The sequence below is a fragment of the Coregonus clupeaformis genome, chromosome 9, assembly GCF_020615455.1.
Source record: "Coregonus clupeaformis isolate EN_2021a chromosome 9, ASM2061545v1, whole genome shotgun sequence".
In the NCBI taxonomy this organism is placed as follows: domain Eukaryota; kingdom Metazoa; phylum Chordata; class Actinopteri; order Salmoniformes; family Salmonidae; genus Coregonus; species Coregonus clupeaformis.
Genome location: NC_059200.1, coordinates 12,863,423 through 12,890,237, shown reverse-complemented (window position 1 = coordinate 12,890,237; position 26,815 = coordinate 12,863,423). Strand labels below are relative to the sequence as shown.

General features: G+C 46.0%; 1 protein-coding gene across 5 annotated transcripts in view; it reads left to right on the top strand.

Annotated features, from left to right (window-relative positions):
- LOC121573345 (ephrin type-A receptor 5) overlaps positions 1 to 26,815 on the top strand; it is a 189,368-nt gene that overhangs the window by 20,574 nt on the left and 141,979 nt on the right. For all 5 annotated transcript variants that reach the window (XM_045222491.1, XM_045222490.1, XM_045222489.1 and 2 more), the window contains exon 3: positions 21,233 to 21,896. In XM_045222491.1, the coding sequence (XP_045078426.1) occupies positions 21,233 to 21,896 (664 nt within the window). The remainder of the gene's footprint in view (positions 1 to 21,232; positions 21,897 to 26,815) is intronic.

Here is a 26,815-nt window from a genome sequence, read left to right as displayed (position 1 = left end):
TACATAATTCTAACAGTTCTTCTGATGGAAAGCGAATGAACTCGTCTACATTAGACGCCATAATCAGGGAAAAAAAAATTAAATATATATAGATCATAATAATCTTGCTCAACCCCTCTGCTGAGCACACCAGACACAAGAGAAACACAATCACACCGAGCACCACAGAAAAGAGCTGGGATATGGAGCTTCCCCAAAACCTACAATAACTCAACCCTAGTCTTCGTGCAGATTTGCGGTGGGTAATTACGCACTGTAGCCCGCTGGCAAGGAATTAAACCCCCAGCACGCTGGTAGATTTCCCAAGCCACGGATGTGCCCCGAGACAACTGCTCAGTCCACTGACACCACACAAAAATAACAAACATTTAACCATGCCCAACGTATCCCAAAACAAAACACGTCACTAAGCCTATCAGGGGAAAAAAGTTATAGCTCCGGGTAGCAAATGTCACTACCCTACCCAATCTCCCACTGAGGTACACAGCCGATTGTACTCACCTCAGACCGATGTCCCAACAGCGAGTAGAGCAAGAGTTTCCAGGCTGGGCAGGGACTGGAAACTACCCAATGTACTCTCTCCAACGCAGTACAAAACCCAAAGGCAACCAATACTGGCCTATCAAACTCAAACAAACTAACAAAATTTACAAAGAAAAACCCTACAGAATTGGACATTAACTCCACGTTCTCCCAAACACAACCAGTTCAAAATCCCAGACGAGCCCCCACTTGTTACGAACCGGCTCAAGTTCGTAACAAAAAGGGAGACACGTGGAGACAAGGAGTACTCAAAGTATATATTTATTAATTAAAATAAACTAAATCAAATAACAATGGTGTGTGTAATCAGTAATCAGTAGTGTACGTGAGTGTTTGCATGCATAAATGTAATATGGAAAAGTGTTGAAAAGTGCCAAAGCAAACAACCCAAAAAAGCCTCAAAAATATCACAACCAAGATCAAAGTATCTGCCTGGAGAGAGTCTCCCCAATGAATGTGGAAGAGGTCCATTTATCCTGGGACACACCCGGCCCAGGTGTTTCCCATGTAGCTGACGACCCCCCCAACTCCGCCCACCGGCATCCTAATAAGGAAACAAGAGCAAAGAGAGAATACGGCAGACAGAGTGGGAGGGTCGTCACAATGGGCAAGACAAAATATTTAAATGCCTTTGAATGGGGTATGGTAGTAGGTGCCAGGCACACTGGTTTGAGTGTGTCAAGAACTGCAACAATGCTTGGTTTTTCACGTCAATAGTTTACTGTGTGTATCAAGAGTGGTCCACCACCCAAAGGACTGTGGGAAGCATTGGAGTCAACATGGGCCAGCATCCCTGTGGAATGCTTTCGACACCTTGTAGAGTCCATGCCCAGGCGAATTGAAGCTTTTCTGAGGGCAAAAGGGGGTGCAACTCAAAATTAGGAAGATGTTCCTAATGTTTTGTCCACTCATTGCATCTCTGGTACATCCTGGGTAAACCCTTTGTGTGAGTGTACTGTACTTCAAGTCGTTGCTAAGAGCACCTTGTTACATCTTTCTGGGTGTCTCAATGTTAAGAGCACCTTGTTACATCTTTCTGGGTGCTTCCTAACTGTAGTGCACTATATATGGAGTAGGGTGCTGTTAGTGTGTTAGGCCTAATCTGTCTTAAAGCCCAGTCCAACCTGTTACTTTACCTCCTGTTTATCAGCGTTAAGAGGATTTGTCACTGTGGTCTCTGCTGGGTGTGTGTGTGTGTGTGTGTGTGTGTGTGTGTGTGTGTGTGTGTGTGTGTGTGTGTGTGTTCTACTCTGCTGGGTGTGTGTGTGTGTGTTTGTGTGTGTGTGTGTGTGTTCTACTCTGCTGGGTGTGTGTGTGTGTGTGTGTTCTACTCTGCTGTGTGTGTGTGTGTGTGTGTGTGTGTGTGTGTGTGTGTGTGTGTTCTACTCTGCTGGGGGTGTCATCAGGGGTCCACTTAGACCTCAGACTCAGCACAGACACCTGCATGTAGACAGGCAGACAGGCAGGCAGGCAGGCAGGCAGGCAGGCAGGCAGGTAGACAGACAGGTAGACAGACAGACAGACAGACAGACAGTCAAGCAGACAGGCAGACAGACAGACAGGCAGGCAGACAGGCAGGCAGACAGGCAGTCAAGCAGACAGTCAGGCAGACAGACAGGCAGACAGACAGACAGACAGACAGGCAGGCAGGCAGACAGACAGACAGGCAGACAGGCAGACAGACAGACAGGCAGGCAGTCAAGCAGACAGTCAGGCAGGCAGACAGGCAGGCAGACAGGCAGACAGACAGACACAATAACATTCTAATGTGGATTTGCATTTTCAGATGTGAAAATCACATTTGCTTTTTGAATTGTTCTGTCCCATGTTACACAACCTAGTTTTTTAGCAGTCGTTCAATCTTCTCGTTGTAACAATTAGGATAATGGGACAATTCTGAGTACAACGCAATTTCTCATCCCTGTATTGAGGTACGTTTTCTGAGCCATACCTCAAATCAAATCAAATCAAATTGTATTTGCCACATGCACCGATTACAACAGGTGTAGACCTTACAGTGAAATGCTTACTTACAAGCCCTTAACCAACAATGCAGATTTTAAGAAAAATATGTGTTAAGTAAAGAAATAGATCAGTAAAAAATATTAATACAAAATAATTAAAGAGCAGCAGTAAAATAAAATAACAGTAGGGAGGCTATATACAGGGGGGTACCGGTGCAGAGTCAATGTGTGGGGGCACTGGTTAGTCGAGGTAATTGAGGCAATATGTACATGTGGGTAGAGTTAATTTGACTATACATAAATAATAAACAGAGAGTAGCAGCAGCGTTAAAAGAGGTGGTGTCAAATAGTCCGAGTAGCCATGATTAGCTGTTCAGGAGTCTTATGGCTTGGGGGTAGAAGACGTCGTGTCTTCTGGGCCACATCCTGACTGATGGCAGCCCATTCTTGCATAATCAATGCTTGGAGTTTGTCAGAATTTGTGGGGTTTTGTTTGTCCACCCGCCTCTTGAGGATCGACCACAAGTTCTCAATGGGATTAAGGTCTGTGGAGTTTCCTGGCCATGGACCCAAAATGTCGATGTTTTGTTGCCCGAGCCACTTAGTTATCACTTTTGCCTTATGGCAAGGTGCTCCATCATGCTGGAAAAGGCATTGGTTGTCACCAAACTGTTCTTGGATGGTTGGTAGAAGTTGCTCTCGGAGGATGTGTTGGTACCATTCTTTATTCATGGCTGTGTTCTTAGGCAAAATTGTGAGTGAGCCCACTCCCTTGGCTGAGAAGCAACCCCACACATGAATGGTCTCAGGATGCTTTACTGTTGGCATGACACAGGACTGATGGTAGCGCTCACCTTGTCTTCTCAGGACAAGGTGTTTTCCGGATGCCCCAAACAATCGCAAAGGGGATTCATCAGAGGAAATGACTTTACCCCAGTCCTCAGCAATCCAATCCCTGTACCTTTTGCAGAATATCAGTCTGTCCCTGATGTTTTTCCTGGAGATAAGTGGCTTCTTTGCTGCCCTTCTTGACACCAGGCCATCCTCCAAAAGTCTTCGCCTCACTGTGTGTGCAGATGCACTCACACCTGCCTGCTGCCATTTCTGAGCAAGCTCTGCACTGGTGGTGCCCCGATCCCGCAGCTGAATCATCTTTAGGAGACGGTCCTGGCGCTTGCTGGACTTTCTTGGGCGCCCTGACGCCTTCTTCACAACAATTGAACCTCTCTCCTTGACGTTCTTGATGATCCGATAAATGGTTGATTTAGGTGCAATCTTACTAGCAGCAATATCCTTGCCTGTGAAGCCCTTTTTGTGCAAAGCAATGATGACGGCACGTGTTTCCTTGCAGGTAACCATGGTTAACAGAGGAAGAACAATGATTTCAAGCACCACCCTCCTTTTAAAGCTTCCAGTCTGTTATTCTAACTCAATCAGCATGACAGAGTGATCTCCAGCCGTGTCCTCATCAACACTCTCACCTGTGTTAACGAGAGAATCACTGACATGATGTCAGCTGGTCCTTTTGTGGCAGGGCTGAAATGCAGTGGAAATGTTTTTGGGGGATTAAGTTCATTTTCATGGCAAAGAGGGACTTTGCAATTCATTGCAATTCATCTGATCACTCTTCATGACATTCTGGAGTATATGCAAATTGCCATCATCAAAACTGAGGCAGCAGACTTTGTGAAAATTAGTATTTGTGTCATTATCAAAACGTTTGACCTCGACTGTACACACAATACCCCATAATGACAAAGTAAAAACAGTTTTTTTTATTAAACGTAAAAAACGGAAATATGACATTTACATAAGTATTCAGACCTTTTACTCAGTACTTTGTTGATGCACCTTAAGCAGCGATTACAGCCTCGTGTCTTCTTGGGTATGACGCTACAAGCTTGGCACACCTGTATTTGGGGAGTTTCTCCCATTCTTCTCTGCAGATCCTCTCAAGCTCTGTCATGTTGGATGGGGAGCATCGCTGTACAGCTATTTTCAGGTCTCTCCAGAGATGTTCGATCGGATTCAAGTCCGGGCTCTGGCTGGGCCACTCAAGGACATTCAGAGACTTGTCCCGAAAGCCACTCCTGCATTATCTTGGCTGTTTGCTTAGGGTCGTTGTCCTGTTGGAAGGTGAACCTTCACCCCAGTCTGAGGTCATGAGCGCTCTGGAGTAGGTTTTTATCAAGGATCTCTCTGTACTTTGCTCAATTCATCTTTCCCTCGATCCTGACTAGTCTCCCAGTCCCTGCCGCTGAAAAACATCCCCACCACATGATGCTACCACCACCATGCTTCACCGTAGGGATGGTGCCAGGTTTCCTCCAGACGTGGCTCTTGGTATTCAGGCTAAATATTTCAATCTTGATTTCATCAGACTAGAGAATCTTGTTTCTCATGGTAAGAGTACTTTAGGTGGCTTTTGGCAAACTCCATGCGGGCTGTCATGTGCCTTTTACTGAGGAGTGGCTTCTGTCTGGCCACTCTACCATAAAGGCCTGATTGGTGGAGTGCTGCAGAGATGGTTGTCCTTCTGGAAGGTTCTCCCATCTCCACAAGGAACTCTGGAGCTCTGTCAGAGTTACCATCGGGTTCTTGGTCACCTCCCTGGAAGAGTCTTGGTGGTTCCAAACTTCTTCCATTTAAGAATGATGGAGGCCACTGTGCTCTTGGGGACCTTCAATGCTGCTGACATTTTTTGGTACCCTTCCCCAGATCTGTGCCTCGACACAATCCTGTCTCAGAGCTCTACGGACAATTCCTTCGACCTCATGGCTTGGTTTCTGCTCTGACATGTACTGTCAACTGTGGGACCTTATCTAGACAGGTGTGTGCCTTTCCAAATCATGTCCAACCAATTGAATTTACCACAGGTGGACTCCAATCAAGTTGTAGAAACATCTCAAGGATGATCAATGGAAACAGGATGCATCAATTTTGACTCTTATAGCAAAGGGTCTGTTTTTTATGGGGTATTGTGTTTAGATTGATGAGAACATTTATTTAATCCATTTTAGATTAAGGCTGTAACCTAACAAAATGTGGAAAGGGTCTGAATACTTTCCGAATGCACTGTAAACAGGAAGCCTGTCTGACCCCAGTGCAGCTGTAAGCAGGTATAAGGTCGGAATCTATTCTGGCTACTAGACTGGTGGCCTAGTCAGTATGCAGTATTGCTGTGACTGAGATAGGAGCGTGACATCATAGCCTATCTAATCTCAGAGCCTACACCAAGGCAGGACATAGAAACACTATCTATTGATCTCAGAGCCTACACCAAGGCAGGCCATAGAAACACTATCTATTGATCTCAGAGCCTACACCAAGGCATGACATAGAAACACTATCTATTGATCTCAGAGCCTACACCAAGGCAGGACATAGAAACACTATCTATTGATCTCAGAGCCTACACCAAGGCAGGACATATAAACACTATCTATTGATCTCAGAGCCTACACCAAGGCAGGACATAGAAACACTATCTATTGATCTCATAGCCTATACCAAGGCATGACATAGAAACACTATCTATTGATCTCAGAGCCTACACCAAGGCAGGACATAGAAACACTATCTATTGATGAACTAAATATTGAACAATCATTGTTATTTTGCACTATATGGGCTGTAGCATTTACTTTAAATGGTTTGAATAGACAATCATTGAAAAACACTACTATCATTTATGCACAATGCGGACAGTGTCCGCTATAGGCGGCATGCGTGTTTTGTTAGAAAAATATTAAATAATTCTGCCCTCTCAGAAATATGATCTGATTGACCACTTTCTTTTAGAAATGGACATGGCCCAGTTCCAACATTTCCAAATCATACAACAAATGAGGGCATTTTTGTTACCATAGAAGGTGAATGGAGGGCGTTTTCCAGGCGGGGTTCACGGCCGCACAAAAATAAAATGGCTCTGATTTTATCAATGAAAACATGCTTATATGTTGCATGCGACAGTTTGATAAATCCCAATAATTTGGGGCGCATGCAAATCTTACAATCTCCACGTACGGCAACATTTAGCAAGACCTATTTCAGTAAATTCACAGTTAGGCCCCAGATCTGAACCAAATTGAACACTTCTGGGAGATTCAGGAGCGGCGCCAGAGACAGCGTTTTCCACCACCATCAACAAAGCACCAAATTATAGAATTTATTGTGGAAGAATGGTGTCACATCCCTCCAATAGAGTTCCAGACACCTGTAGAATCCATGCCAAGAACATTGATGCTGTTCTGGGCATAGACACATTTCTAAGTAGCCCTGTTTTCACAGCTATAGCTTTAGCCTAGATCATTCTAAACTTGACATACCGGCAACACTTCTCTACATCACACAGAGGATTATGAATGGATGGAGCCCCACATCAGAGACAGTGGATTATGGGGACATTACACAGTTCCACCAGATCACAGACACGTATTGGCGACCACATTATGGAGGCATGAAAGGATGCTATTAGCTGGGTGATGAAAGGTTTCAATTGGCTGGGGGATGAAAGGTTTCAATTGGCTGGGGGATGAAAGGTTTCAATTGGCTGGGGGATGGGGGTTGGAGCAGAAATATGTCCATTGTTGTCCCGGCCTTCAGCCCAGAGACATTAGAAACACCTCACATCTGTGTGTGTTCAGAAGCGTGAGTATGTGTGTGTGTGTGGGTGTGTGACTGTGTTTGTGTGACTGTGTGTGTTTGTGTGTGTATTGGGGTGTCAGTGTAAGTATGTGACTGTGTGTGTGACTGTGTGTGTGTGACTGTGTGTGTGTGACTGTGTGTTTGTGTGTGTGTGTGTGTGTGTATTGGGGTGTCAGTGTACGTATGTGTGTGTGACTGTGTGTGTGTGTGTGAGAAAAAGTGTGTGTGTGTGACTGTGTGTGTGTGTGTGTGACTGTGTGTGTGTGTGTGTGAGAAAAAGTGTGTGTGTGTGACTGTGTGTGTGTGTGTGTGTGTGTGACTGTGTGTGTTTGTGTGTGTATTGGGGTGTCAGTGTAAGTATGTGACTGTGTGTGTGTGACTGTGTGTGTGTGACTGTGTGTGTGTGACTGTGTGTTTGTGTGTGTGTGTGTGTGTGTGTGTATTGGGGTGTCAGTGTAAGTATGTGTGTGTGTGTGTGTGTGTGTGTGTGTGTGTGACTGTGTGTGTGTGTGTGTGAAAAAGTGTGTGTGTGTGTGACTGTGTGTGTGTGTGTGACTGTGTGTGTGTGTGTGTGTGAGAAAAAGTGTGTGTGTGTGACTGTGTGTGTGTGTGTGTGTGTGACTGTGTGTGTGTTTGTGACTATGTGTGTGTGTTTGTGACTATGTGTGTGTGTTTGTGACTATGTGTGTGTGTGTGTGACTGTGTGTGTGTGTGACTGTGTGTGTGTTTGTGACTATGTGTGTGTGTGTGACTGTGTGTGTGTGACTGTGTGTGTGTGACCGTGTGTGTGTCTGTGACTGTGTTGTGTGTGTGTGACTGTGTGCATGTGACTGTGTGTGTGTGACTGTGTGTGTGTGACTGTGTGTGTGTGACTGTGTGTTTGACTGTGTGTGTGTGCATGTGTGTGTGTGTGTATAGTGGGGTGTCAGTGTAAGTGTGACTCTGTGTGTGTATTGGGGTGTCAGTGTAAGTGTGTGTGTGTGACTGGGTGTGTGTTTAACAGTGTGTGTCTGAGTGTGTGTGTGTGTGTGTTGTGTGTATGTGTGTGTGTATTGGGTGTCAGTGTAAGTATGTGTGTGTGACTGTGTGTGGGTGTGTGACTGTGCGTGTGACTGTGTGTGTGTGACTGTGTGTGTTTGTGTGAATGTGTGTGTGTATTGGGGTGTCAGTGTAAGTATGTGTGTGTGACTGTGTCTGTGACTGTGTGTGTGTGTGTGTGACTGTGTGTGTGTGACTGTGTGTGTGTGACTCTGTGTGTGACTGTGTGTGTATGTGACTGTGTGTATGAATGTGTGTGTGTGTTGTGTGTGTGTATTGGGGTGTCAGTGTAAGTATGTGTGTGTGTGACTGTGTGTGTGTTTAGCTGTGTGTGTGTGACTGTGTGTGTGTTGTGTGTATGTGTGTGTGTGTATTGGGGTGTCAGTGTAAGTGTGTGTGTGTGTGTGTGTGTCTGTGTGACTGTGTGTGTGTGTTTGTGTGTATGTGTGTGTGTGTGTATTGGGGTGTCAGTGTAAGTATGTGTGTGTGACTGTGTCTGTGACTGTGTATGTGACTGTGTGTATGTGATTGTGTATATATGACTGTGTGTGTGTGACTGTGTGTATGTGACTGTGTATATGTGACTGCCTTTGTGTGACTGTGTGTGTGTGACTGTGTGTGTGTGTGTGTGACTGTGTGTATGTGACTGTGTGTATGTGACTGTGTGTGTATGTGACTGTGTGTGTGTGTGACTGTGTGTATGTGACTGTATGTGTGTGTGTGTGTGATTGTGTGTGTGTTACTGTGTGTGTATGTGACTGTGTGTATGTGACTGTGTATATGTGACTGTGTGTGTGTATGTGACTGTGTGTATGTGACTGTGTGTGTGACTGTGTGTGTATGTGACTGTGTTTATGTGAATGTGTGTGTATGTGACTGTGTATTTGACTGTGTGTATGTGACTTTGTGTGACTGTGTGTGTGTGTGACTGTGTGTGTGTGTGTGTGACTGTGTGTGTATGTGACTGTGTGTATGTGACTGTGTGTATGACACTGTGTGTGTGTGACTGTGTGTGTATGTGACTGTGTGTGTGTGTGTGACTGTGTCTGTGACTGTGTGTGTATGTGACTGTGTGTATGTGACTGTGTGTATGTGTGACTGTGTGTGTGTGTGACTGTGTCTGTGACTGTGTGTGTGTGTATTGGGGTGTCAGTGTAAGTATGTGTGTGTGACTGTGTGTGTGACTGTGTGTGTGTGTGTGACTGGGTGTGTGTGTTTAACTGTGTGTGTGTGTGTGTGTGTGTATGTGTGTGTGTATAGTGAGGTGTCAGTGTAAGTGTGACTGTGTGTGTGTGTGACTGTGTGTGTGTGTATTGGGGTGTCAGTGTAAGTGTGTGTGTGTGACTGGGTGTGTGTTTAACAGTGTGTGTCTGAGTGTGTGTGTGTGTGTATGTGTGTGTGTATTGGGTGTCAGTGTAAGTATGTGTGTGTGACTGTGTCTGTGACTGTGTGTGGGTGTGTGACTGTGTGTGTGACTGTGTGTGTGTGACTGTGTGTGTGTGACTGTGTGTGTTTGTGTGAATGTGTGTGTGTATTGGGGTGTCAGTGTAAGTATGTGTGTGTGACTGTGTCTGTGACTGTGTGTGTGTGTGTGACTGTGTGTGTGTGACTGTGTGTGTGTGTGACTGTGTGTGTATGTGACTCTGTGTGTGACTGTGTGTGTATGTGACTGTGTGTATGAATGTGTGTGTGTTGTGTGTGTGTATTGGGGTGTCAGTGTAAGTATGTGTGTGTGACTGTGTGTGTGTGTGACTGTGTCTGTGACTCTGTGTGTGTGTCTGTGTGACTGTGTGTGTGTGTTTGTGTGTATGTGTGTGTGTATTGGGGTGTCAGTGTAAGTATGTGTGTGTGACTGTGTCTGTGACTGTGTCTGTGACTGTGTATGTGACTGTGTGTATGTGATTGTGTATATGTGACTGTGTGTGTGTGACTGTGTGTATGTGACTGTGTATATGTGACTGCCTGTGTGTGACTGTGTGTGTGTGACTGTGTGTGTGTCTGTGACTGTGTGTATGTGACTGTGTGTGTGTGTGTGTGATTGTGTGTGTGTTACTGTGTGTAAGTGTGTGACTGTGTGTGTATGTGACTGTGTATATGTGACTGTGTGTGTGTGTGTGTGACTGTGTGTGTATGTGACTGTGTGCATGTGACTGTGTGTGTGTGACTGTGTGTGTGTGACTGTGTGTGTGTGACTGTGTGTTTGACTGTGTGTGTGTGCATGTGTGTGTGTGTGTATAGTGGGGTGTCAGTGTAAGTGTGACTCTGTGTGTGTATTGGGGTGTCAGTGTAAGTGTGTGTGTGTGACTGGGTGTGTGTTTAACAGTGTGTGTCTGAGTGTGTGTGTGTGTGTGTTGTGTGTATGTGTGTGTGTATTGGGTGTCAGTGTAAGTATGTGTGTGTGACTGTGTGTGGGTGTGTGACTGTGCGTGTGACTGTGTGTGTGTGACTGTGTGTGTGTGACTGTGTGTGTTTGTGTGAATGTGTGTGTGTATTGGGGTGTCAGTGTAAGTATGTGTGTGTGACTGTGTCTGTGACTGTGTGTGTGTGTGTGTGACTGTGTGTGTGTGACTGTGTGTGTGTGACTCTGTGTGTGACTGTGTGTGTATGTGACTGTGTGTATGAATGTGTGTGTGTGTTGTGTGTGTGTATTGGGGTGTCAGTGTAAGTATGTGTGTGTGTGACTGTGTGTGTGTTTAGCTGTGTCTGTGTGACTGTGTGTGTGTGTTTGTGTGTATGTGTGTGTGTGTATTGGGGTGTCAGTGTAAGTATGTGTGTGTGACTGTGTCTGTGACTGTGTATGTGACTGTGTGTATGTGATTGTGTATATATGACTGTGTGTGTGTGACTGTGTGTATGTGACTGTGTATATGTGACTGCCTTTGTGTGACTGTGTGTGTGTGACTGTGTGTGTGTGTGTGACTGTGTGTATGTGACTGTGTGTATGTGACTGTGTGTGTATGTGACTGTGTGTGTGTGTGACTGTGTGTATGTGACTGTATGTGTGTGTGTGTGATTGTGTGTGTGTTACTGTGTGTGTATGTGACTGTGTGTATGTGACTGTGTATATGTGACTGTGTGTGTGTATGTGACTGTGTGTATGTGACTGTGTGTGTGACTGTGTGTGTATGTGACTGTGTTTATGTGAATGTGTGTGTATGTGACTGTGTATTTGACTGTGTGTATGTGACTTTGTGTGACTGTGTGTGTGTGTGACTGTGTGTGTGTGTGACTGTGTGTGTATGTGACTGTGTGTATGTGACTGTGTGTATGACACTGTGTGTGTGTGACTGTGTGTGTATGTGACTGTGTGTGTGTGTGTGACTGTGTCTGTGACTGTGTGTGTATGTGACTGTGTGTATGTGTGACTGTGTGTGTGTGTGACTGTGTCTGTGACTGTGTGTGTGTATTGGGGTGTCAGTGTAAGTATGTGTGTGTGACTGTGTGTGTGACTGTGTGTGTGTGTGTGACTGGGTGTGTGTTTAACTGTGTGTGTGTGTGTGTGTGTGTGTATGTGTGTGTGTATAGTGAGGTGTCAGTGTAAGTGTGACTGTGTGTGTGTGTGACTGTGTGTGTGTGTATTGGGGTGTCAGTGTAAGTGTGTGTGTGTGACTGGGTGTGTGTTTAACAGTGTGTGTCTGAGTGTGTGTGTGTGTGTATGTGTGTGTGTATTGGGTGTCAGTGTAAGTATGTGTGTGTGACTGTGTCTGTGACTGTGTGTGGGTGTGTGACTGTGTGTGTGACTGTGTGTGTGTGACTGTGTGTGTGTGACTGTGTGTGTTTGTGTGAATGTGTGTGTGTATTGGGGTGTCAGTGTAAGTATGTGTATGTGACTGTGTCTGTGACTGTGTGTGTGTGTGTGACTGTGTGTGTGTGACTGTGTGTGTGTGTGACTGTGTGTGTATGTGACTCTGTGTGTGACTGTGTGTGTATGTGACTGTGTGTATGAATGTGTGTGTGTTGTGTGTGTGTATTGGGGTGTCAGTGTAAGTATGTGTGTGTGACTGTGTGTGTGTGTGACTGTGTCTGTGACTCTGTGTGTGTGTCTGTGTGACTGTGTGTGTGTGTGTTTGTGTGTATGTGTGTGTGTATTGGGGTGTCAGTGTAAGTATGTGTGTGTGACTGTGTCTGTGACTGTGTCTGTGACTGTGTATGTGACTGTGTGTATGTGATTGTTTATATGTGACTGTGTGTGTGTGACTGTGTGTATGTGACTGTGTATATGTGACTGCCTGTGTGTGACTGTGTGTGTGTGACTGTGTGTGTGTCTGTGACTGTGTGTATGTGACTGTGTGTGTGTGTGTGTGTGATTGTGTGTGTGTTACTGTGTGTAAGTGTGTGACTGTGTGTGTATGTGACTGTGTATATGTGACTGTGTGTGTGTGTGTGTGTGACTGTGTGTGTATGTGACTGTGTGTATGTGACTGTGTGTGTGACTGTGTGTGTATGTGACTGTGTTTATGTGAATGTGTGTGTATGTGACTGTGTATGTGACTGTGTGTATGTGACTTTGTGTGACTGTGTGTGTGTGTGACTGTGTGTGTGTGTGTGTGACTGTTTGTGTATATGACTGTGTGTATGTGACTGTGTGTATGACACTGTGTGTGTGTGACTGTGTGTGTATGTGACTGTGTGTGTATGTGACTGTGTGTGTGTGTGACTGTGTGTATGTGACTTTGTGTATGTGACTTTGTTTGTGTGACTGTGTGTGTGTGACTGTGTGTGTGTGTGACTGTGTGTGTATGTGACTGTGTGTGTATATGACTGTTTGTGTGACTGTGTGTATGTGACTGTGTGTGTATGTGACTGTGTGTGTATGTGACTGTGTGTGTGTGACTGTGTGTGTGTGACTGTGTGTATGTGACTGTGTGTATGTGACTGTGTGTATGTGTGACTGTGTCTGTGACTGTGTCTGTGTGTGTTACTATGTGTGTGTTTTTGTGACTGTGTGTTTTTGTGACTGTGTGTTTATGTGACTGTGTGTGTGTGACTGTGTGTGTGTGTGTGACTGTGTGTGTGTGTGTGTGTGTGTGTGACTGTGTGTGTGTGTGACTGTGTGTGTGTGTGTGTGTGTGTGTGACTGTGTGTGTGTGTGACTGTGTGTATGTGACTGTTTGTATGTGACTGTGTGTGTGACTGTGTGTATGTGACTGTAGGTATGTGACTGTGTGTATGTGACTGTGTGTATGTGTGACTGTGTGTGTGTGACTGTGTGTATGTGTGACTGTGTGTGTATGTGACTGTGTGTGTGACTGTGTGTATGTGACTGTGTGTGTGACTGTGTGTATGTGACTTTGTATGTATGTGACTGTGTGTGTATGTGACTGTGTGTATGTGACTGTGTATGATTGTGTGTGAATGTTTGTGTGTAATTGTGTGTATGTGACTGTGTGTGTATGTGACTGTGTGTGTATGTGACTGTGTATGTGACTGTGTGTGTATGTGACTGTGTGTTTGACTGTGTGTGTGTGACTGTGTGTGTGTGACTGTGTGTGTGTGACTGTTTGTGTGACTGTGTGTGTGTGTATGTGACTGTGTGTGTGTGACTGTGTGTGTGTGTGTGACTGTGTGTATGTGACTGTGTGTGTGTGTGTGTGTGTGTGTGTGTGACTGTGTGTGTATGTGAATGTGTATATGTGACTGTGTGTGTGTGTGTGACTGTGTGTGTATGTGACTGTGTGTATGTGACTGTGTGTGTATGTGACTGTGTTTATGTGAATGTGTGTGTATGTGACTGTGTGTGTATGTGACTGTGTATGTGACTGTGTGTGTATGTGACTGTGTGTTTGACTGTGTGTGTGTGACTGTGTGTGTGTGACTGTGTGTGTGTGACTGTGTGTGCGTGACTGTGTGTGTGTGACTGTGTGTGTGTCACTATGTGTGTGTGACTGTGTGTGTGTGACTGTTTGTGTGACTGTGTGTATGTGAATGTTTGTGTGTGTGGCTGTGTGTGTGTATGTGACTGTGTGTGTGACTGTGTGTGTGACAGTGTGTATGTGACTGTGTGTATGTGACTGTGTGTGTGTGACTGTGTGTATTTGACTGTGTGTATGTGACTGTGTGTGATTGTGTGTGTGTTACTGTGTGTAAATGTGTGACTGTGTGTGTGTGACTGTGTGTGTATGTGACTGTGTGTGTGACTGTGTGTGTGACTTTGTGTGTATGTGACTGTGTTTATGTGAATGTGTGTGTATGTGACTGTGTATGTGATTTTGTGTGACTGTGTGTGTATGTGACTGTGTGTGTATGTGACTGTGTGTATGACTGTGTGTGTGTGTGACTGTGTGTATGTGACTGTGTGTATGTGACTTTGTGTGTGTGTGACTGTGTGTGACTTTGTGTGTGACTTTGTGTGTATGTGACTGTGTTTATGTGAATGTGTGTGTATGTGACTGTGTGTGTGACTGTGTGTATGTGACTTTGTATGTATGTGACTGTGTGTGTATGTGACTGTGTGTATGTGACTGTGTATGATTGTTTGTGTGTGAATGTTTGTGTGTAATTGTGTGTATGTGACTGTGTGTGTATGTGACTGTGTGTGTATGTGACTGTGTATGTGACTGTGTGTGTATGTGACTGTGTGTTTGACTGTGTGTGTGTGACTGTGTGTGTGTGACTGTGTGTGTGTGACTGTGTGTGTGTGACTGTGTGTGTGTGACTGTTTGTGTGACTGTGTGTGTGTGTATGTGACTGTGTGTGTGTGACTGTGTGTGTGTGTGTGACTGTGTGTATGTGACTGTGTGTGTGTGTGTGTGTGTGTGTGTGTGTGTGTGTGTGTGTGAAGTGTGTGACTGTGTGTGTATGTGAATGTGTATATGTGACTGTGTGTGTGTGTGACTGTGTGTGTATGTGACTGTGTGTGTATGTGACTGTGTTTATGTGAATGTGTGTGTATGTGACTGTGTGTGTATGTGACTGTGTATGTGACTGTGTGTGTATGTGACTGTGTGTTTGACTGTGTGTGTGTGACTGTGTGTGTGTGACTGTGTGTTTGTGACTGTGTTTGCGTGACTGTGTGTGTGTGACTATGTGTGTGTGACTGTGTGTGTGTGACTGTTTGTGTGACTGTGTGTATGTGAATGTTTGTGTGTGTGGCTGTGTGTGTGTATGTGACTGTGTGTGTGACTGTGTGTGTGACTGTGTGTGTGACAGTGTGTATGTGACTGTGTGTATGTGACTGTGTATTTGACTGTGTGTATGTGACTGTGTGTGATTGTGTGTGTGTTACTGTGTGTAAATGTGTGACTGTGTGTGTGTGACTGTGTGTGTATGTGACTGTGTGTGTGACTGTGTGTGTGACTTTGTGTGTATGTGACTGTGTTTATGTGAATGTGTGTGTATGTGACTGTGTATGTGATTTTGTGTGACTGTGTGTGTATGTGACTGTGTGTGTATGTGACTGTGTGTATGACTGTGTGTGTGTGTGTGTGACTGTGTGTATGTGACTGTGTGTATGTGACTTTGTGTGTGTGTGACTGTGTGTGACTTTGTGTGTGACTTTGTGTGTATGTGACTGTGTTTATGTGAATGTGTGTGTATGTGACTGTGTATGTGACTTTGTGTGACTGTGTGTGTGTGTGTGACTGTGTGTGTGTGTGTGACTGTGTGTGTATGTGACTGTGTGTGTGTGACTGTGTGTATGTGACTGTGTGTATATGACTTTGTGTGTGTGTGACTGTGTGTGTGTGACTGTGTGTGTATGTGACTGTGTGTATGTGACTGTGTGTGTATGTGACTGTGTGTATGTGACTGTGTGTGTGACTGTGTGTATGTGACTGTGTGTATATGTGACTGTCTGTGACTGTGTGTGTGTGTGTGTGTGTGTGTGTGTGTGTGTGTGTGTGTGACTGTGTGTTTATGTGACTGTGTGTGTGTGTGTGACTGTGTGTGACTTTGTGTGTGACTGTGTGTGTGTGACTGTGTGTGACTGTGTGTATGTGACTGTAGGTATGTGACTGTGTGTATGTGACTGTGTGTATGTGACTGTGTGTGTATGTGACTGTGTGTGTGTGTGACTGTGTGTGACTGTGTGTGTGTGTGGCTGTGTGTGTATGTGACTGTGTGTGTGTGTGTGTGTGTGAACCTGTGTGTGTGTGTGTGACTGTGTGTGTGTGTGTGACTGTGTGTGTGTGTGTGAGACTGTGTGTGTATGTGACTGTGTGTATGTGACTGTGTGTATGTGACTGTGTGTATTTGACTTTGTGTATGTGACTGTGTGTGTATGTGACTGTGTGTGTGTGACTGTGTGTGTATGTGACTGTGTGTGTATGTGACTGTGTGTATGTGACTGTGTGTGTATGTGACTGTGTGTGTATGTGACTGTGTGTGTATGTGACTGTGTGTGTATTTGACTGTGTGTATTTGACTGTGTGTGTATGTGACTGTGTGTGTATGTGACTGTGTGTGTGTGACTGTGTGTGTGTGACTGTGTGTGTGTGTGTGACTGTGTGTGTGTATGTGACTGTGTGTGTGTATGTGACTGTGTGTGTGTATGTGACTGTGTGTGTGTATGTGACTGTGTGTGTGTATGTGACTGTGTGTGTGTATGTGACTGTGTGTGTGTATGTGACTGTGTGTGTGTGTATGTGACTGTGTGTGTGTATGTGACTGTGTGTGTATGTATGTGACTGTGTGTGTGTGTATGTGACTGTGTGTGTGTATGTGACTGTGTGTGTGTGTATGTGACTGTGTGTGTGTATGTGACTGTGTGTGTATGTATGTGACTGTGTGTGTGTGTATGTGACTGTGTGTGTGTGTATGTGACTGTGTGTGTGTATGTGACTGTGTGTGTGTATGTGACTGTGTGTGTGTATGTGACTGTGTGTGTGTATGTGACTGTGTGTGTGTGTATGTGACTGTGTGTGTGTATGTGACTGTGTGTGTATGTATGCGACTGTGTGTGTGTGTATGTGACTGTGTGTGTATGTGACTGTGTAATTCATCTCCCTTCTTCCTTATTCCTGGTTTAGAGGGAAATATCATTACAGCCAGTCAGTCAGACCCTGGTCTCTCAGATGGGGCTGGCTACTAGCTGGAATGGGATGTAAATGATATGTGAATGGAAGCTGATTACTGAGGAGTACATTATTAATGTTGTATTGGACATGTCTTTATGCTTTCACTTTGTCAGTTGAAATGGAGTTAAACTGTGACTGGAATATGATCAGCTTGTAAACAGCTTCAATAGCTGGTTCATGGAAGAACTCAACCCTACATTCTCTATCAGCCTCATCACTATTATTCCATGGGCCCTGGTCAGAACTAGGAACCTATAGACATGGCCCTGGTCAGAACTAGGAACCTATAGACATGGCCCTGGTCAGAACTAGGAACCTATAGACATGGGCCTGGTCAGAACTAGGAACCTATAGACATGGCCCTGGTCAGAACTAGGAACCTATAGACATGGCCCTGGTCAGAACTAGGAACCTATAGACATGGGCCCTGGTCAGAACTAGGAACCTATAGACATGGCCCTGGTCAGAACTAGGAACCTATAGACATGGCCCTGGTCAGAACTAGGAACCTATAGACATGGGCCTGGTCAGAACTAGGAACCTATAGACATGGCCCTGGTCAGAACTAGGAACCTATAGACATGGGCCTGGTCAGAACTAGGAACCTATAGACATGGGCCTGGTCAGAACTAGGAACCTATAGACATGGCCCTGGTCAGAACTAGGAACCTATAGACATGGGCCCTGGTCAGAACTAGGAACCTATAGACATGGCCCTGGTCAGAACTAGGAACCTATAGACATGGCCCTGGTCAGAACTAGGAACCTATAGACATGGCCCTGGTCAGAACTAGGAACCTATAGACATGGCCCTGGTCAGAACTAGGAACCTATAGACATGGCCCTGGTCAGAACTAGGAACCTATAGACATGGCCCTGGTCAGAACTAGGAACCTATAGACATGGCCCTGGTCAGAACTAGGAACCTATAGACATGGCCCTGGTCAGAACTAGGAACCTATAGACATGGGCCCTGGTCAGAACTAGGAACCTATAGACATGGCCCTGGTCAGAACTAGGAACCTATAGACATGGCCCTGGTCAGAACTAGGAACCTATAGACATGGCCCTGGTCAGAACTAGGAACCTATAGACATGGCCCTGGTCAGAACTAGGAACCTATAGACATGGCCCTGGTCAGAACTAGGAACCTATAGACATGGCCCTGGTCAGAACTAGGAACCTATAGACATGGGCCCTGGTCAGAACTAGGAACCTATAGACATGGCCCTGGTCAGAACTAGGAACCTATAGACATGGCCCTGGTCAGAACTAGGAACCTATAGACATGGCCCTGGTCAGAACTAGGAACCTATAGACATGGCCCTGGTCAGAACTAGGAACCTATAGACATGGGCCCTGGTCAGAACTAGGAACCTATAGACATGGGCCCTGGTCAGAACTAGGAACCTATAGACATGGCCCTGGTCAGAACTAGGAACCTATAGACATGGGCCCTGGTCAGAACTAGGAACCTATAGACATGGGCCCTGGTCAGAACTAGGAACCTATAGACATGGGCCCTGGTCAGAACTAGGAACCTATAGACATGGCCCTGGTCAGAACTAGGAACCTATAGACATGGGCCCTGGTCAGAACTAGGAACCTATAGACATGGGCCCTGGTCAGAACTAGGAACCTATAGACATGGGCCCTGGTCAGAACTAGGAACCTATAGACATGGCCCTGGTCAGAACTAGGAACCTATAGACATGGGCCCTGGTCAGAACTAGGAACCTATAGACATGGGCCCTGGTCAGAACTAGGAACCTATAGACATGGGCCCTGGTCAGAACTAGGAACCTATAGACATGGCCCTGGTCAGAACTAGGAACCTATAGACATGGCCCTGGTCAGAACTAGGAACCTATAGACATGGGCCCTGGTCAGAACTAGGAACCTATAGACATGGGCCCTGGTCAGAACTAGGAACCTATAGACATGGGCCCTGGTCAGAACTAGGAACCTATAGACATGGCCCTGGTCAGAACTAGGAACCTATAGACATGGCCCTGGTCAGAACTAGGAACCTATAGACATGGCCCCTGGTCAGAACTAGGAACCTATAGACATGGCCCTGGTCAGAACTAGGAACCTATAGACATGGGCCCTGGTCAGAACTAGGAACCTATAGACATGGGCCCTGGTCAGAACTAGGAACCTATAGACATGGCCCTGGTCAGAACTAGGAACCTATAGACATGGGCCCTGGTCAGAACTAGGAACCTATAGACATGGGCCCTGGTCAGAACTAGGAACCTATAGACATGGGCCCTGGTCAGAACTAGGAACCTATAGACATGGCCCTGGTCAGAACTAGGAACCTATAGACATGGGCCCTGGTCAGAACTAGGAACCTATAGACATGGGCCCTGGTCAGAACTAGGAACCTATAGACATGGGCCCTGGTCAGAACTAGAACCTATAGACTGCCCGTAACTAGGAACCTATAGACATGGGCCCTGGTCAGAACTAGGAACCTATAGACATGGCCCTGGTCAGAACTAGGAACCTATAGACATGGGCCCTGGTCAGAACTAGGAACCTATAGACATGGGCCCTGGTCAGAACTAGGAACCTATAGACATGGGCCCTGGTCAGAACTAGAACCTATAGACATGGGCCCTGGTCAGAACTAGGAACCTATAGACATGGCCCTGGTCAGAACTAGGAACCTATAGACATGGGCCCTGGTCAGAACTAGGAACCTATAGACATGGCCCTGGTCAGAACTAGGAACCTATAGACATGGCCCTGGTCAGAACTAGGAACCTATAGACATGGCCCTGGTCAGAACTAGGAACCTATAGACATGGCCCTGGTCAGAACTAGGAACCTATAGACATGGGCCCTGGTCAGAACTAGGAACCTATAGACATGGGCCCTGGTCAGAACTAGGAACCTATAGACATGGGCCCTGGTCAGAACTAGGAACCTATAGACATGGGCCCTGGTCAGAACTAGGAACCTATAGACATGGGCCCTGGTCAGAACTAGGAACCTATAGACATGGGCCCTGGTCAGAACTAGGAACCTATAGACAATTGGTTGCCATATAGAGTGTCATTTGGGACCTAGCTAATGCAAAGACATCATGTTCCATTACAGTTCCTGCACCCTACGATGTACATATCTGTCTCTGTCTTCTGTCTCTGTCTTCTGTCTCTGTCTCTGTCTTCTGTCTCTGTCTCTGTCTTCTGTCTATGTCTTCTGTCTCTGTGTTCTGTCTCTGTCTTCTATCTCTGTCTTCTGTCTCTGTCTTCTGTCTCTGTCTTCTGTCTCTGTCTTCTGTCTCTGTCTTCTGTCTTCTATCTCTGTCTTCTGTCTTCTGTCTCTGTCTTCTGTCTTCTGTCTCTGTCTTCTGTCTTCTGTCTCTGTCTTCTGTCTCTGTTTCTGTCTTCTGTCTCTGTGTTCTATCTCTGTCTTCTGTCTCTGTCTTCTGTCTCTGTCTTCTGTCTCTGTCTTTGTCTTCTGTCTCTGTCTTCGTCTTCTGTCTTCTGTCTCTGTCTTCTGTCTAAGTGTTCTATCTCTGTGTTCTGTCTCTGTGTTCTATCTCTGTGTTATGTCTCTGTCTTCTGTCTTCTGTCTCTGTCTTCTGTCTTCTGTCTTCTGTCTCTGTCTTCTGTCTTCTGTCTCTGTGTTCTATCTCTGTGTTCTGTCTCTGTGTTCTATCTCTGTGTTATATCTCTGTCTCTGTCTTCTGTCTTCTGTCTCTGTCTTCTGTCTTCTGTCTTCTGTCTTCTGTCTCTGTCTTCTGTCTGTCTTCTGTCTCTGTCTTCTATCTCTGTGTTCTGTCTCTGTGTTCTGTCTCTGTCTATGTGTTCTATCTCTGTGTTCTGTCTCTGTCTTCTGTCTCTGTCTTCTGTCTCTGTGTTCTGTCTCTGTGTTCTATCTCTAGCTGGAGGAGATAGGTGAGGCAGATGATAACTACTTAGCAGTAGCTTATTACAACATAACCCAGTCAGCTGTAACTGAACATGAGCAACGTTCGACATCTTTACATCTCTCTATTTCCCTTCTCTACAGTGGGAGGAGATAGGTGAAGTGGATGAGAACTATGCTCCGATCCACACGTACCAGGTGTGTAAAGTGATGGAACACAATCAGAACAACTGGCTCCAGACCAACCTTATCCTCAACGAGGGGGCTCAGAGGGTGTTTGTGGAGCTGCAGTTCACTTTGAGGGACTGTAACAGCCTTCCGGGCGGTGTGGGGACCTGCAAGGAGACCTTCAACATGTACTACTACGAGTCAAACGAGGAGGAGGGGAGCAACGTCAGGGAGAGCCAGTACTCTAAAGTAGACACCATCGCTGCTGACGAGAGCTTTACGGAGTTAGACCTGGGAGACAGAGTGATGAAGCTGAATACAGAGGTTAGGGATCTGGGGCCGTTGATGAAGAAGGGGTTCTACCTGGCGTTTCAGGACCTAGGGGCCTGTATAGCCCTGGTCTCTGTCAGAGTGTTCTATAAGAAGTGTCCCTTCGTAGTGAGGAACCTAGCTCAGTTCCAGGACACTATCACAGGGTCGGACTCCTCCCAGCTGCTGGAGGTGGCAGGAAGCTGCGTCAACAACTCGGTGGCGGAGGACCTACCCAGGATGCACTGCAGCGCAGAGGGGGAGTGGCTAGTGCCCATCGGGAAGTGTATGTGCCAGGCCGGGTTTGGGGAAGTGAATGACAGTTGTCAAGGTATGTACTGAATCTAATTGTTATTACACACAAGCAGGGATGAACCTTAACATCTTAGGCCCTGGCCAGCAAGTACAACATTCACATCCAAAATATGTTGCATGCGAAGTTTGAAAACACACAATTTCATGGGTTAGTGTGGCACATTTTCTCCTAGCCCAGTCTGAAAAGTACTAGCCTCAAGCTAGTGGGCTAGCTTTATTTCCACCCCTGCATACAAGTATGTGTCTGTCTCTGTACTGTGGGATGAGATGGGTAGGCTAATGGGATGTGTTCATATCATAATAAGGACATGCATAGACAAACACAGTATTACACTTCAAATGTTTTTCTCCTAATGAACAATACCATCATTAAACTTATGTTATAGCTGTTATGGTGACCTTTGATGTTAACAAGGAACCTGTTAGCTAGCTAAAGGCTATCAACCATGATTAGTGCTCAGAAGAAGTGGTCGGGATGAAGTGAGTGACTGCCAACTGCTGCCTCTCTCTGTGCGTGTGTGTGTGTTGAGTGACTGTCTGAGTGTGTGTGTGTGTGTGTGTGTTGAGTGACTGTCTGAGTGTGTGTGTGTGTTGAGTGACTGTCTGAGTGTGTGTGTGTGTTGAGTGACTGTCTGAGTGTGTGTGTGTGTGTGTGTGTGTTGAGTGACTGTCTGAGTGTGTGTGTGTGTTGAGTGACTGTCTGAGTGTGTGTGTGTGTTGAGTGACTGTCTGAGTGTGTGTGTGTGTGTGTGTGTGTGTTGAGTGACTGTCTCAGTGTGTGTGTGTGTTGAGTGACTGTCTGTGTGTGTGTGTGTGTGTGTGTGTGTGTTTGAGTGACTGTGAGTCTGTGTGTTGAGTGACTGTCTGAGTGTGTGTGTGTGTGTTGAGTGACTGTCTGAGTGTGTGTGTGTGTGTGTGTGTGTGTGTTGAGTGACTGTCTGAGTGTGTGTGTGTGTTGAGTGACTGTCTGAGTGTGTGTGTGTGTGACTGTGAGTGTGTGTGTTGAGTGACTGTCTGTGTGTGTGTTGAGTGACTGTCTGAGTGTGTGTGTGTGTTGAGTGACTGTGAGTGTGTGTGTTGAGTGACTGTGTGAGTGACTGTGTGAGTGACTGTGTGATGAATAACAGGTCTTAGAGGAGACACTAGGCATCAAATCACATGTTATTTATCACATGCTTCATAAACAACAGGTGTAGAAAAGACCCCTGGGAGCCTGAAATCTTTCTACTTATTTCCCTCATTAAAATGCAAATCAATTTATAACATTTTTGACATGCGTTTTTCTGGATTTTTTTGTTGTTATTCTGTCTCTCACTGTTCAAATAAACCTACCATTAAAATTATAGACTGATCATGCCTTTGTCAGTGGGCAAACGTACAAAATCAGCAGGGGATCAAATACTTTTTTCCCTCACTGTATGTACATGTAGGTAGGGATAAAGTGAATAGGCAACAGGATAGATAATAGACAGTAGCAGCAGTATACTGTAGGTAGGGGTAAAGTGACTGGCAACAGGATAGATAATAGACAGTAGCAGCAACGTATGTGATGAGTCAAAAGAGTTAGTGCAAAAAGGGTCAATGCAGATAGTCCGGGTAGCTATTTGGTTAACTAATTAACTAACTATTTAGCAGTCTTATGGCTTGTGGGTAGAAGCTGTTCAGGGTCCTGTTGGTTCCAGACTAGGTGCAACGGTACCACTTGGTGACATCAGCATGACCCAGACAGACTACAGTCCTCTGGCACTATGATGCTGACTTCTCTGATGACCCAGACAGACTGCAGTCCTCTTGCACTATGATGCTGACTTCTCTGATGACCCAGACAGACTACAGTCCTCTGGCACTATGATGCTGACTTCTCTGATGACCCAGACAGACTACAGTCCTCTGGCACTATGATGCTGACTTCTCTGATGACCCAGACAGACTACAGTCCTCTGGCACTATGATGCTGACTTCTCTGATGACCCAGACAGACTACAGTCCTCTGGCACTATGATGCTGACTTCTCTGATGACCCAGACAGACTACAGTCCTCTGGCACTATGATGCTGACTTCTCTGATGACCCAGACAGACTACAGTCCTCTGGCACTATGATGCTGACTTCTCTGATGACCCAGACAGACTACAGTCCTCTGGCACTATGATGCTGACTTCTCTGATGACCCAGACAGACTGCAGTCCTCTGGCACTATGATGCTGACTTCTCTGATGACCCAGACAGACTGCAGTCCTCTGGCACTATGATGCTGACTTCTCTGATGACCCAGACAGACTACAGTCCTCTGGCACTATGATGCTGACTTCTCTGATGACCCAGACAGACTACAGTCCTCTGGCACTATGATGCTGACTTCTCTGATGACCCAGACAGACTACAGTCCTCTGGCACTATGATGCTGACTTCTCTGATGACCCAGACAGACTACAGTCCTCTGGCACTATGATGCTGACTTCTCTGATGACCCAGACAGACTGCAGTCCTCTGGCACTATGATGCTGACTTCTCTGATGACCCAGACAGACTGCAGTCCTCTGGCACTATGATGCTGACTTCTCCTCAACGTCTTTACTAAGAACTTAATAATTTAATGTTGGAACATCAAAACTCCATTATAGATACGCTGATTCTGGGAATATTATCCCAATGGTCGTTCAGTACATTTTCAAATGAAGCATCAAAATGGTGATGCCCCCATCTTCATTTTTAAAGTTCTGCATGCTTTTTTCTGCATTGTTGTCTCTCTGCCTGCTCCTATGTTGTACTGGGAGACTCCACAGACAGCAGGCCTTACGGAGGTCTCCCCAGAGAACAGGCCTTACGGAGGACTCCCCAGAGAACAGGCCTTACGGAGGACTCCCCAGAGAACAGGCCTTACGGAGGACTCCCCAGAGAACAGGCCTTACGGAGGACTCCCCAGAGAACAGGCCTTACGGAGGACTCCCCAGAGAACAGGCCTTACGGAGGTCTTCCCAGAGAACAGGCCTTACGGAGGACTCCCCAGAGAACAGGCCTTACGGAGGACTCCCCAGAGAACAGGCCTTACGGAGGTCTTCCCAGAGAACAGGCCTTACGGAGGACTCCCCAGAGAACAGGCCTTACGGAGGACTCCACAGAGAACAGGCCTTACGGAGGACTCCCCAGAAAACAGGCCTTACGGAGGACTCCCCAGAAAACAGGCCTTACGGAGGTCTTCCCAGAGAACAGGCCTTACGGAGGTCTTCCCAGAGAAAAGGCCTTACGGAGGACTCCCCAGAGAACAGGCCTTACGGAGGACTCCCCAGAGAACAGGCCTTACGGAGGACTCCCCAGAGAACAGGCCTTACGGAGGACTCCCCAGAGAACAGGCCTTACGGAGGACTCCCCAGAGAACAGGCCTTACGGAGGACTCCCCAGAGAACAGGCCTTACGGAGGACTCCCCACGGAGTTGCTAGCTGGTCTTACCATGCTGTTTGTTGCTCTGTTCTGTTCTCAGGCTACATACCAAATGGTCAAAAGTAGTGCACTATATAGGGAATAGGGTGCCATTTGTGATGCAGCGCTGTTCTCAGATGCTTCAATTCTGTTAGTTCCGTGTGGCTCAGTTGTTGGACAATGGCGCTTGCTATGCCAGGGTTGTGGGTTCGATTCCCACGGGGGACCAGTACGAAAATGTATGCACTCACTACTGTAAGTCGCTCTGGATAAGAGTGTCTGATAAATGTAAAATGTGGTCTGGTGTCTTTTTTTTTTTTTTTTTTTTTTTTTAAAAATTCTCACCTTTATTTAACCAGGTAAACCAGTTGAGAACAGGTTCTCATTTACAACTGCGACCTGGCCAAGATAAAGCAAAGCAGTGCAATAAAAACAACACAGAGTTACATATGGGGTAAAAAAAACATAAAGTCAAAAATACAACAGAAAATATATATACAGTGTGTGCAAATGTAGCAAGTTATTGAGGTAAGGCAATAAATAGGCTATAGTGCAGAATAATTACAATAGTATTAACACTGGAATGCTAGATGTGCAAGAGATTATGTGCAAATAGAGATACTGGGGTGCAAAAGAGCAAAATAAATAACAATATAGGGATGAGGTAGTTGGGTGGGCTAATTTCAGATGGGCTGTGTACAGGTGCAATGATCGGTAAGGTGCTCTGACAACTGATGCTTAAAGTTATTGAGGGGAGATAAGAGTCTCCAGCTTCAGAGATTTTTGCAATTCGTTCCAGTCATTGGCAGCAGAGAACTGGAAGGAATGGCGGCCAAAGGAGGTGTTGGCTTTGGGAATGACCAGTGAGATATAGCTGCTGGAGCGCAGACTACGGGTGGGTGCTGCTATGGTGACCAATGAGCTAAGATAAGGCGGGGATTTGCCTAGCAGTGATTTATAGATGGCCTGGAGCCAGTGGGTTTGGCGACCCGAACATGTAGTGAGGACCAGCCAACAAGAGCGTACAGGTCACAGTGGTGGGTAGTGTATGGGGCTTTGGAGACAAAACGGATGGCACTGTGATAGACTACATCCAATTTGCTGAGTAGAGTGTTGGAGGCTATTTTATAAATGACATCGCCGAAGTCAAGGATCGGTAGGATAGTCAGTTTTACGAGGGCATGTTTGGCAGCATGAGTGAAGGAGGCTTTGTTGCGAAATAGGAAGCCGATTCTAGATTTAACTTTGGATTGGAGATTCTTTATGTGAGTCTGGAAGTTGAGTTTACAGTCTAACCAGACACCTAGGTATTTGTAGTTGTCCACATACTCTAGGTCAGACCCGTCGAGAGTGGTGATTCTAGTCGGGTGGGCGGGTGCCAGCAGCGTTCGATTGAAAAGCATGCATTTAGTTTTACTAGTGTTTAAGAGCAGTTGAAGGCTACTGAAGGATTGTTGTATGGCATTGAAGCTCGTTTGGAGGTTTGTTAACACAGTGTCCAATGAAGGGCCAGA